General features: G+C 40.8%; 1 protein-coding gene across 2 annotated transcripts; it reads right to left on the bottom strand.

The window, feature by feature from the left end:
* Positions 1–5,858: 5,858 nt before the first annotated feature.
* Positions 5,859–13,938, bottom strand: ppm1kb (protein phosphatase, Mg2+/Mn2+ dependent 1Kb). Of its 2 annotated transcripts, none has more exons than XM_056410376.1 (7): positions 13,832–13,938; positions 12,530–13,054; positions 12,273–12,373; positions 9,726–9,891; positions 9,326–9,470; positions 8,710–8,844; positions 5,859–8,289 (listed from the first exon to the last, which is right to left on the bottom strand). In XM_056410376.1, the coding sequence occupies exons 2-7, from the start codon at positions 12,997–12,999 to the stop codon at positions 8,158–8,160; spliced, it is 1,149 nt and encodes a 382-aa protein (XP_056266351.1). In that variant the 5' UTR covers positions 13,000–13,054; positions 13,832–13,938; the 3' UTR covers positions 5,859–8,157. The 2 variants fall into 2 exon arrangements, with proteins under 2 accessions (XP_056266351.1, XP_056266352.1); XM_056410377.1 differs by having other exon boundaries at positions 13,801–13,936.
* Positions 13,939–15,393: the final 1,455 nt, after the last annotated feature.

Here is a 15,393-nt window from a genome sequence, read left to right as displayed (position 1 = left end):
GGACATATGGCCAAGGGGACACAAAAAGCCAGCAGGAGTAAACTCCAGCTCTGTCAAACAAAGGTTAAATATCTTAAACGAGAATCACAAGGTCCAACACGATCCATTGCAGCAGAACATCTGGCGGTAATTTCCAAAGCTCCGCGTCCCATCACGATTAAACAAATGTTGTCATTTTTGCGAATGGCGGGTTTACAGCCGTCTGTGGATTTCAGATCATGCTCTCAAGCCTCAACCTCTTCAAAATCGGATTAAATCTGCCTTCTTGCAATGGTCAGACATTGCAGAAGAGGCATTGGTGCACTTAAAACCAGACTTCTCGTTTGGCTTTCTCCGAAGGCGGTCACATTTTCTCTCCCTCTCCTCCCCCTGACCTTCCCTGCTTGGCTCCGATCGTAATGTCTTGTCTTGTCCTATACTTGAGAGACTCTCTCTGCATTGCTCTTCGAACTAAAAACCATGGATTTGATCAACTGGTCTCTCAACGCAATTGACACCATCTTCGAGAAGCTTGGGTTTGGGGGAACCTGCCTGACATTCGCAGCTGGTTACACGATGGACGCGTGGGAGCAGGGGCGTGTCGTGTGCCTAGCGGCCCTTTCCGTGGAGGACGTTGAAGACATCTACCTATTCGAAACTATGATTACAGAATTTCTGCTGTTTGGATTTGGCGCTGCCCTGGCTTATCGGAGAGTTAATGAAACGGTGACAGCTGTTAAAAGCCCCCTAAGGCTGCCCGACATGATTGATGTGATGGGTAGAGTTTTTGGCACTCAGACTGTGGCTTTAAACCGCCAATGATAACATCGTGGAGAAGCTCATGGCTCTGCAAATGAAATTGGATCGATTTGAAAACCTATTGGAAAATGGGAGGAAAATGGATGGATAGTGGTTGCGGAAATTGAATGCAGCTACTACAAGACCAAACAATCCCAATCGTATCTGCTTTCGGCTCCCTCGACCAGGACGACCTTAGCCAAGGTCATCGCTGGAACAATAACTCCCCTGAAGTTCGCTGAAGAGAGAATCTCTTTCATTCCCTTCCCCCTCTCCACAGACACCTGTGGACTGTTGACTATGTCCGGGACCTTTTCAAGGCTGTCTCCACCCTTTTTACTACCCTCACCCCCCATTCCACGCCTTCGCCTGTTTCCCATTGCAAGTTGTTGTGGCTTTATGCTGTATGTATAGTTACTGTTATAGTTATATACTTATACAAATGCACGGATACGAGGATGGAGCACAAGTTAGATCCTTTACTGGCGGGCTAATCTTTCAACTGCCAGGCATGAACAAACTATCACAGAACTTCGTAGTAGTGACAGTCAAACACAATCGAGCACCGAGTGCTCGATCCAATATACCACACAAGTAATGTTTAAATGTATGTGCTTATTTGCTGAGGTGTGTGTTTTCCTGCTCCCATACTGTACTCCGAGGAGCGTAGTCTGTCGGTTGTTTCTCCTCTTCTCTCTATCCTCATGTTGTGCTGTAATCTTTCATCCTTTACGTCACTTCCGGGAGTGAACGCTGGCACGTTTAGCTGCTCTCCGGTTGTCTTAACTGTAACTGTTTTAATGTATTGTACGGCGACCTTGAGTGCCTTGAACGGCGCCTTATAAATAAAATGTATTATTATTATTATTAAAAGCTGATCTTATCGGTGCGCCTGCTTTGACAAATCCAGGACGACACGAAACCTTGTCAACTGTATGTTGCCGAAAAACACGAGTTAGGTAATGCAGTCCTGACGCAGCAGAGAGGTGAGCACAAGCAAACAATCACTTATTTTAGCACGCAACTCGATTCCATGCCTCCATGTTACAAGGGATTGGCAGCCGCTGCATATGCTTACGAGAAGACTTCAACGATTTCCATGGGTCATGCTTTGACATTGCACACCGGCTATGGTTTTCACGCCTTGCCCACCGCACCTCATTTTGTAATCACAAATGCGCAACGTTCAGGTGATGATGTCATTCTTTCCGAGATAACGATTGCACGCTATCCCACGGTTATTCCGTGACCCTGCGTCAGAGTTGTTCCGTTCTCATTTTGGGTCGTTGGTTGCACCGGTTTCAGTCCTTCCTCAGTTATATTTGATGGTTCATGGCTTCCATGCTGGAATGGAGATGGAGTGGGCTTTATTGAAGTAGAAGACCATTGTATGTCCCCTAATCAGGGTCGTTCTAAAAAAGCCCTGCAATCTTGATGATTTTTTATCTAACTTTCTATAATCAAGCTTGCATTTATAATCAGGTCTAACCGCCTTGAAAAACAGCATATTCTGCCATTGACTAGTAGTCGCCGTAAGTGACGTTCGTAGAGTGTAAACCCTTGGAACAGTGTGTTTTCAAATATGCTTTCCTCACCTGTAGGATTTTCTATCACACCACCTCCTTTTGAGGAATTCCACGCATACACAAAAATATAGCACGTATACATGCATATACACATGCTTCCGGATTCACGCTTCGTGAACACGACCTAACCTCTTTCCAATTCCTTCTGTATTCTTTAAGTGCTATCAAACAACTAATGTATTCATTTGTTTGATCAACAATTCTGCCACAGTCAAATCAGAATTAAAAGCATATTACAATTTATACTAATGGGGTTTAATAAATGATTTACGAGTGCCGTCTTTATTCTACGGTTACAGGGCATCCTGAGAATACCTTCGTCACAGACTTCAACTCTCACAGACCGAAACCACCAATGCAAAACATTTTGCATTCTGCTCACCTTTCGTAAACGTCTTGGATCGGTCAGTCCTTGAGAGCTGAGGCCACCTCGCTTCCGGCCTGCTTGGTTCCCCCAAAACCCCTACTGGCATTTTTTTCCACTCCTTAATGATTACTACTGCTTCAGGCAAATAATACTGCAACTGTAAGCCTTGTGTTCTTTATTTTCTAAAAATAATAACAAACAAAAAAATACACACGACACAATATCAATATTGAATGATTCTCACACTACTTCACTTTCATAGAAGTCATTGTGGATTTAAAGCATTAAAAGCTCTTATAACCAGAGCAGAAACTAATTTATAATCTGATAATTAAATATTATTTTCTAAACTAACCAATTGATTGTTTGGCCTATGAAATGTCACAAAATAGTGAAGAAATGTAGAATCAGTTACTCAAGTCAAAAAATTGCATGTCAGTTTAATAGAATATCAAACACTTAAATGCAGTAAATCTCTATTTGAGAAGCTAAAAACTGACATTTCTGCAGTAAAAACTTAATTCAATAATCAATCGATGATCAACATAGTTGATTACGTTTATGTCCATTACTTAATTGATTTGTTGGAACTCTACTTTATAACAGCCATTTTTTATGAGTAACTATTCCCTCTTTCTCCATCTTCAATTAGACCGAGCAACTAATTCTTACAGAATGAAAATGTAAAACCATAACTCGTCATCCTGATGCTGTTGCAAAGAAAGGAAAAGTTCAGTTGCAGTAACTTACCGAGCTGTGAGACTGAGGAGTCTGCTGGTGTGGAGAGACTGTGCAGGTTCACGAGTCAGCTCAGGACAGCAGGTGTCTCACCATCCAGCCCACTCAGCTGAGACCTCACTGAGCTTAACAGCAGTTTAACCCTTTGTTTACCACAGCGAAGACAATGGGGACTGAAGCTTGTATTCGCGTTGTTTGATGTTAGTGCTGCATTTGACAACATTGGGCTCCATGCATCAATCCCAGTTCTTACATGTTAACTATGAATCCTCCATATATACTAAATTTAGTCACGAGTTCCACAAGGTCCTTTACTCGACTTCATTTTCACCTTAGTTACGCTTCATTTATGTAACAATATTACTAGAACACACTCCAAACACCTTAATTGTTATGCAGATGATACCCAAGTGTTGATGAATCATATATTTAACTCCAATCATGTTTTGAGGAAAACATTTTTACCCAACCTATTTTTTAGGTTTCGGCTCGAAATAACGTAAACTAAAAAGGATCTATCTCTGCAACCACAAAGGCTATTTGAATAATGTTGGTGTTATAATAAATGCAACACATGTGAGCTTTTGTTCAGATGTGTAAATATTAGTAGATATGTTACTGGTTAAAAGTAAATAATGTAAATGAAACACAGCAAAAATAGAAGTTTCAGGATGATTATCTCTTGGAAGGATGAAGAGCAAAGTCTAAACTAACCCAGATGCACAATATGTGAACAGTCTCCATGCAAAGTTTGACTTTGAAAAAGTGAAGCAGAAAAAAGTTAGAGTTTTAGTCAAGAGAATTTAGGCGAGGTCTTTAAAATGGACATTTGGCCACATTTGAGCACCATCTGTGCCATTTGAGTTCACTCACGTACCAAACCATATATTTCACTTGTATATTACTTATGGTGTTCAATACATCCAAATTCAGCAGTCTTTGGATTTACACCAGTGAACCAAAGGTAAAAGAAAGATAAAACAAAGTGGTGCTGTGCTCATGCGTCCTTGTGCGTAATGATAGGCTCCTTCTCACTTGCTGCTGAGGAATATGGAGAGATCTCAGAGGGGGAAGGGCCGATTTAAAAAAGTCACCTCTTTGGAATCGTTAGCGCCAATGGAATTGATTAGTACAAAGAAAGACAAGATTGACAGCACTGTGAGCCAATAGGATACGCTGGAATTGAACTTTCTTACACCTGACTTGCACATCCCCTCATGTCCAGGATGATTTGAATAACAATGGAGAGGGACCTGAACTTCCTGATGAACCTCAAAGACAAACCTGAAGTGGTTCTACTTGGCCCTAAACAACTCTGCAACAAATGCTAGAATGATTGTTAGTCTCGATGGCATTGCCAGACCTGGTATTTGATTTAATAAAACACAATAGGCTATACACCGGAGTGCATTGATCAGGCTGATTATTTGTATGTCTAGCAGATGGATCTCGATTTAATTCAAAACAGTGAAATCCTTGACAGTTAATAAAGGTCAGTGGAAACGCAGCATAAGAAAAAAGACGTTGCTATTTTCTGAGGAAAGTTGGCTTGCCTTGAAAAGATGGAAATAAAAGTTGTATAATGTATAAAGCTCACAAATCCATATGTAACAAGATATACACAAATGTAAAAAGAAACTAGAACATTTCACAAGAAATTTTGATGGTGTGGCTTCTTACCTTCTTGTCCTTCCTTTCCTCCCTTCCTTTCCTCTTTTCCTTCCTACGTTTTATTCCTCCTTTCCTTCCTCTACCTTCCTTTCCTACCTTCCGTGCCTCCTTTCCTTGCTTCCTCCTTGCCTAGCTTCCTTGCCTTCCTTCCTCTCTCTGTGAAAGGTATTTTTCCTATAGGCGTTGCGAATTTTTAGCTATTTCTCGCGTTTTTACGATAATTGGCCGAGTGAATCTCTTTCAGACTTAAATGCACACGATTCCCGATCAAGCTGCACATTTTGATGTATGTTTGATGCATATGCGGACAACGCTGCGACCTGTGCGCTCGACCAAAATTTCTGGCGCAAGAATAATAATAAGCCTGCAGGAAAACGGTCAGTGTGGCAGCTCTATGAGCCACACTGAACTAGTATATAAAGTTTAAAAAATAGAAGAAAAAATATTGGTTTCTTTAGAAAGCCAAATATAGATGCACAATTTATTAAATAAAAAATATTAAAAGCTAGAATTAGATTTTTAATTAGAATTTTCAGAGCAGCACATTGCGTCCTGGATAAAATGTGTGCCCTTCACTTGGAGTGGAGTATTTCTACGTAGGTACATGTTTTTGAAAACTTCGTCCAACACGTGATGTGTCAGTTAGGCTCCATGTGGCTATAAAAGTGACAATGAAACATTTCTTGAATCTTCATGGATGAAATGGACAAGAAGTCAAATAATTCTTGAGGTTATGTATTTTATTGAAGGGACAACAGCCATTCAGACCAGAAATACAGTAATAACCGAGTGTTGTTGGGTCACATTTAGGTCCCATGCAGGTCCAGTTACAATGATTGTATTTAAAAAAGGCAGTGAGCAAATCTCACGGTTTCATTCAATATGTGAATATGCGGGGGGAAAAAGAAAAAACCTGTATTTACAAAACATCTAGAAATGTTGTCTGAGGATAGAACTGATACACAACATTGGAAAACCTCACAGATTGAACAATAATGATGAATATGAAGTGTTGCATTTCTCTAGTTTGAACAACCACGAAACAAAAAATCAACAGAAGCAGTCGAGTCGATCTGACGGTTTAAGTCTGCCACTGTATCTACGCACACAAGGTCCACCAAGACTACTGACACGGTGCAGTTACTTCTCTACCCTGCAGGGTCCGATTGATATTTCTTAGTCATGGAGGCAATGAAGCAAACTCCCACATCGTCACACATGGCTCTGAGATGAACACTTTTTTAGCGTTGCATTACGTTTGCTCCGATCTCTCCGAGTGACACATTAATGATGTAAAGAAGTCATTACTGATGGTAAACAAGTTACAATCAACACGATGTAGGTTTACACAAAATAAACACCTGTAAAGTAAAGTCCTGTGTTCGTGACATGAGACTTTCTGAAGAGGAGTTGTTCCGCAACGAGAACCAGCAGTTTTCCAGATACATAAATAGATTTATTTACAAAACATACACTGTACATTTCTTTACTCTGAACACTTCTTAGTGCTCTTACAGAACCCGTTTCAAATCAGCACAGATAGTAACACTCATACGACCGTGTACAGCAAGAAACATGAACATATTGGAGCGGCCACACAAACGCTGTTCATTTAAAAAGCTAATTCACTAAATCATAGAACATTCAGGGTTGATCTCTCCCAAACCTTCAAGACTGTGCAATTAGACATTAACGTCGCTTTTGGTGCTTAAATAGCGTGGAAGTACCTAGAAACCAATAAGTGCATTGTTTACGTGAAAGTCTTTAGACGTGGAGATGTGTTTAGAAGAGAATACTTCGGTGCTTTGACCCAAATGACCGATAAGGAAACTGAATTGACACAGAGTCCGTCAACCCGTGACCTGACTTATTTTTGTTACGGTGCTTAGTTCCTTCAGAATTCGTGACGTTTCCATGTACCTTTAAAAAAGGTGCAGTGGCGACTTCTAGCGGTCAACTGAAACTTCTCCGGTTTGCCAACCGTGTCGGCCTACGGTGACCGAGTTGGAGCCAGTGTTTGATTTGGTTTCACAACGACACTTGGCTTTAAAGGATTATACACGCTGTATAAAGAAAACGCGCTTATTAATATCAATAATAATCAATTAATTTCTGCCAATAGATGCCCTTAAACGCAACATACATTCCTTTACAACGCGGTTTAATTATTGGATTTCCCCACTCGTCTGTGTGTCGCCCTAAAGACTGAAGGCTTTAAACGACGGTAAAATCTCGACGCACTCTTTTTGAAATTGCAACTTATCAAAGTTAATTTACCATGAAAATTTGGGCAGTAGTCAAATAGAAAATAAATGATCTGAATGGCAGACTGACGGGCTGTACCGAATATCTTTTTTTGTATGAAGCTTCAAATGTTGTCATATTATGACATAACCAAACGTTTAAAAATAAAATAAAATCCTAAATTTGAACACAGATTTATCAAGTTATTCTTTACATGTTATTCTTTTGTTTATGAAGGTAACTTGTCAGTTTCTTCAACATAAATACATGACAATGGAAAATGTGCCACAGCCTCGCAGCATGTGTGTGTGCACTAGAGAGAGAGAGAGCCACATAGAGAGGAAGAGAAGGTTGAGTATAGAATACAGCACGCAATATTCATGCATGTTATTAATAATTTAAATGAAAAAACTGTTTTGTCACTGGCACACCTCTACCTGTGATAACTTCTATTAAAACAAACAAAAAGCTGTGCCGCATGCAATTGATGTTTTAGAATTTTAATATTATGAATGAAGCTTCGAACTGTTCGGACCAGCCCTACCTGTCTTTTTAGCACCTATAAGGTGATTGGCTAAGAGGATATTTTGTAATTTAGTGCACATCATGAATCCACTAACACATATCATTCTAATAACAACATATTGTAACACTTAGGTATTATTGTTTGGGCAAACCACTCTTTCATGCTTTCACAAGGGCACTGTTTTTCGATTGGATTGCACAAAGTAATGAGGTCACAGACCACGACCTTTACGTCCACCGTCCTGATGACTACGCCCAGCGGCCGCTGGACACGACACTTCTGCTGAAGGAGAAACTCGTGTCCGAGCTCTTGTGCTTCCCCCAAGCGCCAAAGGGCACCACGATAATTGTGCTGTTGTCCTCTGAGCCGTACTGAAGAGACTAAATGAGAAAATAAAACAACATGAAGGAAATCGAATTTCAGCAGACCCGGTTTTAGCCTGCTTTGAATGGTGGTGCAGTAAGAGATGTTTGTTGTTGTGACTGGTATTGCTAGTTTGTTATGACTTTAAGCAATAAAGTGCATTGTTTTAATCTAAAGATATCTCCAACTAGTACGGGCAGGCTGTGAACAGTAAGCAGGGCTTTCCATAAGGAAGTGGGGGAAAGTAACCAGCTAGGAGGGTTGAACTCCGGCCTAAGCCCACCAGCTATTCTCATTTGAGAATGGAGTCAAAGTGCGACACCTGGTGGTAAATAATAAGCAACTCCTTTTGTACTCGGCATAAGGAATCACAAGGAGCTCCGACTTTAAATAAATTGCGGAGGTTTCATATTAAAAGCAAAGTATGAACGTCCTACCTGGTCAGATATTCTCTGAGCGGCCTCCTTGGGGTCGTGGCACTGGTTGATGACATTGCAGATCTCCTGACTGTTCATGATGAAGTTAACGCCGTCGGTGGTCAGCGCCAGGAACGAGTCGTGGGCGTGGTGCAACTGAGGAAAGGCCAGGCAATATTTAGAAACCTTTCCACCTCTTGGAAACGACTCCTCAGTGCTACAAAATTATTGCTGCAGTTTGTAAAGGAAAAAAAAACTCAAACGTAGGGGTGAACCAGAGGACAGATAATATCCTAAAAATTATACCCAATTAGGCCATGTCTTTAGAGACATGTTTATACATTGAGACAGATGTGAAATTGTATATTGGTGGTTATTTAGATTGACGGGATTGAAGGGTACAAGTGTATCCAGATGTGCAATATTCATTGTAATATGTATGTCGTCACATTTAAGATGGAGGTCAAATGTGCTCATGTGAAGAGATGCAGATCGTAACAATAACAAATAATTGTTGTAATTATGTTATTGTACCTCCAATATTAGCAATAATGTGTCGAGAAGCTGAATTTGCCACTGGACCATCTCTAAAGTGCTCACACAAAATGCAGACGAAATCCACTTTTATAAAACCTACCGACACTCTCTTGGTTTCGGGCTCAGCAATGACCCCTGTGCTCTTCAGGTCAAAGTCTCCAATGCTGCGCGTCATTGCCAACCTGCCGTTGACGTTTGGCTGCCCCAGACTGTTCCAGGTGATGAAACCGCCACTTTTCTTGACCCTTGAGGCAGTGCAGAGGGAGAAAGGTACATCAATAATTGCTTCAGTTGACAGTTTTTACAATAAAAGTAAACACATCCTTCTCATTACTGAAGATACAACTTCATCAGCACTGCGCTTTTGATTCAAACAATTAATAGATAATACGAACAAAATAAAGCTCTAATACTTTACTGTTGGTCTGATATCTCTATCTCACGCTGATGTTCTGTGGCTGAACTGACAAAACGTGGCATCACCCACAACATCTTTGTACCTCTCTTTCTCGTCCTTCCTATCGGGGGTGTGGTCGACAGTGAGTTTTAGGGCCTTGCCCTTGCGGCACAGCATGGCGCGGCTATCGCCCACACTGCCCACCACCAGCTCGATGCCGTCCCTCAGCAGCGCCACAGTGGCGGTGGTTCCTGGATTCATCCCGGGTACTGGAGACATAAAAGGAAACATCAGAGCTGGATCGAGCAATAAAAAGTCCACACTAAAAGTCACTGTTCACAACAACCACAAAGTGTTTCTCTCACTCTCGCATCCACACAGTAAAACACGAACACAGGGGTGGAGGTCATATAGTGGATTTACAGGAAACTAGAGATCACAGCAGTAAACAATAGAGGAAGTCATGCAGGTTGGACTGTTTCAGCACACAGTTGAGGTCCACAGCTAATTTTGCAGCAGTATTAGATTTAAGTCTAAAACCCAACACAATCAGTGTTAACTGACAAAACACTGAGCTTCAAAAACCACACACACACACACAACTAAAAAAGAAATCTACTTTCTTTTTACTTCCCGAGGGGTAGTTTGTTTTACTGTTTTGTGCATGCATTTATGTAGCTACGAATGTGAAAAATCCCCACTTATCTGTCAAAAGGCAAGTGATATAAAAAATAACACGGGAAAAATGACAATTTTTAACTATTCTTATTATTGCAGGCCGACAGTTAGATGTCGATTTAACATCTAACTCTGCAACTTCCAGTCAACTTTGTGTATGTACAATACTTAACTACACAAACGCTAAACTTTAGTTTCTTAAGGGTGGACACATTTGATAAAACGGCATCAAATGTCATTACGTGGATTTATCCACTGGCATTTATAGACAAAAGTCTGCATTGGGCCTTTTCTTTCTCCAGAGAAATAAATGGTTTTAAGACGTGTGTTTTAGTCTAATCTGCACTTTAAACATGCTGCATCTCATGGTCTAGATCGGTCAGTGGCAACATACAACTCATACAACTTGTCAAACTGAAGCACTCTCTCACAAGAAGCTATGCATACACTTGGTGAGAGAAGAATGGGAAGAGAGACAGAAAGAGGAGAGTGAGAGAAAGATAGGGAACCTTCCAGTAGTCCAGGATTTAGGACCCGCTGGACTCTCCTTCAATATCTAGCCTCTCGTCATCCACATTGGTGCCAAGGGCCTCCAGCTCTTAGCTGGGTCAGCAGCTGCCGTAGATAACATGCACACACACACAGGCATATTGGGACATTTCACACAGCGTGGCCGATGTATGGCCACATTAATAAGGTATACTAGCTTGTCCATTAACAGATAACCATAATCAGACATAATTCTGTTGGAGAAAAGTCAACCTAATCGGACAGGGCAAACATGTAGGCCGCGTGGCATATTGAGAGAAATGTTTTGTATTCATTTCTTGATCAGTGGCGCCTAAAGTATTCCTTATATCACCATTAATGCCAATAAACACAAACTTTGCAGATTGACAAAATATCAACAGATGAGTGGCAAATAAAAGGAAAAACAACTTATGGTGACTATATAAAGTGTCGGGACCACAACAAGACATTTAGAATAGTTTCAGCATTCGTTTGTATAGAATAAAAAGTCCCAGGACCTCTTCTGAAAGATCTGTATGTAAATGTTATCGAAATATATTCTCTCATGTGGTGTTTCTGGTGTTGGTGAAGTTCACTACTAATCGACAATCTCACACTGGTGTTAAACTGTGTTGAGATCCGGTGACTGAAGACTATAACATATGGTTGAGATCAGTTTTTATACTCATCAAGCAAAAAGAAAATCAGTGACCGCACATGCTCTCTTATGGAAAGGTCCACATTATGTGTATCCACACCACAGACTGACGACATGACAGCTAAAACATCTGGATCATCCCCTGGTGATGCAGTAAAGATCATAAATCCACCCCCTCTATGTTAGTAGATGGGACATGAACCAAAAAATAATTAGAATTCTAAATAAAGACACACCCATATATGGTTGCTGTCATTTAAGGTAGTTCTTATCACACCAATGTTCATGTTAATTTGTTCTGACACAGCAACTACAAGGTGCTCGTGCTGACAAGCGAGACCTCTTGTTCTAAATGACTTCAACAGTGCAAGGTGGCAGTTCCCATATCCAGGTATGTTGGCTTCACTTTGTAGTATATGATCGGCACATGTTCTCAGGTTTTTCCTTTTATTTGTTGCCTTTCAGTTTGGGTAAATATGTAGTGAAGCAATTAAGCATGTGCAGCTTCTTCCATTGTTCCATCAGTTATTGAGTAACTTTGGGTTAAATGACAGACCTCTAACCAAAGTGCTCGGGTGACAACATGACAGTTGTAAAATCCAAGGTTTCAAAGCTCAAGTCGGATAAGTAAGTACGGTTTTGAAAAGAAAAGAAAAAGTGTCATTACAGTGCATGCATACTTGTTGTGTGTGTGTGTATATGTATGTATGTACGTACGTACGTACGTATGTGTGCATGTATATATTTATACACACACACACACATATATATATGTGCATGTAACATGAAAGGACACCAACCTACCTTTCGGAAAGAAGTGCAAGTCCCTTGCAAGAGCTTTGTCTATTTCAAGGAAGGTCTTCGTTAAAACTACTTCCAGATTGGACTCCTTCGCCACAAGGTCCCTGAAACAACGACCAAAATACTAAATTGTTACAACATCCGAATATCAGAAACAATAACGAGTGAGTTGTTTTGTTGCCATCAAGCAATTTCACACATTCAAGTTATTAATCAGTAAATGTTTCCATGGTATAGATATCTGATAACAAACTCCTTACTTGATGAATTTCTCCATGTATTTTTCACAAAAGTCAGCTGCTTCTGGCCCGCCGTGCCCATCAAACACAGCAAAATAAAGGATGCTTTCAGTCATTTGGGAGACCTGGAAGCGGTCTTCATTCTCCTTACGTTGACCGATGAGCGAGGAACAGCCTACCCGGCTTAAGTTGACTTTGGGAATGGGCGTGCCGTAGCGAATACTGGAAGGCAGGTGAATAGGCTCATCAATACGATCATCCCAGATGCCAAATGAATCCCAAGTAGTGGGCCGTCCACTGCTGTCTGAATCAAAGCGTGTGTTGCTGTGCAGTTTTCCTGAAGGGCTGTAAAGTTGTCTCTGGAAGATTGGGAACTGGGGGTGGCTGACCTGCTGGAATGGGAGTGGGACTACAGCCATCTTTAAAAGACCACTACATCCCACAAGGGGACCACTGGACCTTGCCAGGCGCCCGAGACAGGCTGCTGACATCACCTCGATATCACAAACACTGGAGAAGCCCTGGATGCAGAGGTAGAGGGATTTGCTGTCCGAAGACAATGGGGAGGGGAGGGGGGGGGGGAGACAGTTATTTAGAAAATATGCAGAATTCTAATGAACATTACAAAAAAAACGTCAAATGGGCCACACAATACCAGAACGTCTAAAAGTGTGTCAGCTATTTCCAACTATTCTTCAAACTAGAAAACATGAGGCAAAAACTTTAGTTTCTCTAATCTCTAAACAACCGGCTAATATGATACAAAACCTTGACTTAAAAGGTGCATAATTAATGTATTACAAACACTGCTGATGTAAACATTACATTTAAATACAATCGGTCGGAAATTTAAAAAAAGTATATAACAATGTAAACAATCAGCGCACAACTTTTGCATGCAACAACACTCACAACAAGTTTTAGTTGCGTGATAACCTCAGGATGCATTTCAAGATTAACTTTGACGTGACATGAATGATGCAACTCTTCAGCCATGAAGCTGCTTGAGCTAACAAGACAACACCATACAGATACATATAAACAAACGTGGTTTCAATAAGAATACTTACAATCATCATTAATAACAAATAGTTATTGGACAAACGTTTAAAGTTGTGAGCTTTTTGTTTCGGCAGCGTTAACGTTGACTTACGTTCGCTAGGTTAACTAGCGACAGGACTAAAGCGAACTAGCTAGCTAACTACCGCGACGATAGTTAGCTTTAGCTGACTAGCTAGCTGACGAGCATTAGCTAGAAGTTCACACAACATTACCGGGACAATCCCGTTTACCTTCCGGTGGTTTGTTGACTAAACCCCGTACCTTTGCTGTGTTAGTAACCTTAGCACGCTTCAGTCCTCTGCTAGTTCTCTAAAAAGCCCTGGCAAATAACTGTTTGAAGATCGCCGCGCCCTCGTCTCGTCCTGCTGTTTCTGTTCTGGATCCTCAATGTTATCAAACACAACCCTGTGACGTCGGCGCGCCAATCAGCAACCGAGAAACTTCGACACCCACCTCGCGCCCACAGGCCGTTTGGTGACACCCACAGCCTCGCGCACAGCGCCGGTGATTGGTCGACGGACCTATTATTGACGTCTGAAGCCGCCATTCAGAAATCGGTAACTTTGGCATCCCGCAGCGAGCAAGATAAGCGTTGCATTTTTATTATATAAGTCATTTGAGGTCAGAATATTTCTCCGGAAAAGCTCCGGATTTCCGGATGACTACCTCACATCCGTGACAACAACAACAACCGTATTCCTTTTTGTCATAGGAGCCTATTTTCATCTTTGCACTATTGTTTTGTTAGTTAATTTAATATTAATCTATATTTTTTTTAACATTTTTTTTAAATATGTCAAATGTATCTGATCAGATGCCCTTCTTTGAATCTGAAAAGAATCCAGATCTTTAAATTGATTGAAAGTATGAAAAATTTACTAAAAGACTGGTTTTAAGGATCTATATGGGTTATTGGCACGGTGACAATTTTCTCTTGTGAAAGTTTTGGAGGGGATTCCCCCCACGACCTCAAAGTCTTATATTTAGGTAAATATAATATATTAAATATAAAGCAGCAGGGTTATATCTGAGAGACAATTGGGAGGTCAAGGGTCAGTCTGCAGAGTATGCATGTGTGTGCATGTGTATTTGTGTGTGTGTGGGTGTGTGTGTGCGTGTGTGTGTGATTCTGCCTGTGTTTGTATGTATGTGAGTGTCTGTATGTGTGTCTGAGTGTGTGTCTGTGTGTGAGAGTGTGTGTCTGTGTGTGTGTGTGTCTGTGTCATTCTGTGTGTGTGTGTGTTGAGTGTGTGTGTGTGTGTGTGTGTGTAAGAGTGTGTGCGTATGAAAGTGTGTGTCTGTGTGTGAGTATGTGTGTGTCTCTGCCTGTGTGTGTGTACGTATGTGAGTGTCTATGTGTTTCTGTCAGTATGTGTGTGTGTGTGTGTGTGTGTGTGTGTGTGTGTGTGTGTGTGTGTGTGTGTGTGTGTGTGTGTGTGTGTGTGAAACGATGTATTAGTTTGCATGCATATCAGTGGAAGTTGAAGGGTAAATCATGTTTTATTAACAATTCCCAAATTATTTCCCCGATTTTTCCGGGTACCTGCTCTTTTTGTTTGATGAGAAGTAAACACGCCTGTAAATAATCCCATGAAGGGTTTATAGTTTTGAGTTGTTTGACTGTTTAGCATTTTCCTTATTGATTTTGATGTATGCCTTTTATATTGTATTGTTTGAATAAATATAGACGTTTTATACTACTTCCGCTTAACAGACAAATCGGACTTTTATTTTGAAAGGTTAAAAGGAAGCGCACTTTTTTTAGGTTAAAATGCGAACTTTATGGTATAGATTACGGACAGATGCGCATTTTATAACAAGTT

This window comes from Pseudoliparis swirei, chromosome 24 (assembly GCF_029220125.1).
Source record: "Pseudoliparis swirei isolate HS2019 ecotype Mariana Trench chromosome 24, NWPU_hadal_v1, whole genome shotgun sequence".
Lineage (NCBI taxonomy): Eukaryota > Metazoa > Chordata > Actinopteri > Perciformes > Liparidae > Pseudoliparis > Pseudoliparis swirei.
The sequence above is the reverse complement of the archived record's forward strand: the minus strand, read 5'-3'. Positions and strand labels throughout refer to the sequence as shown.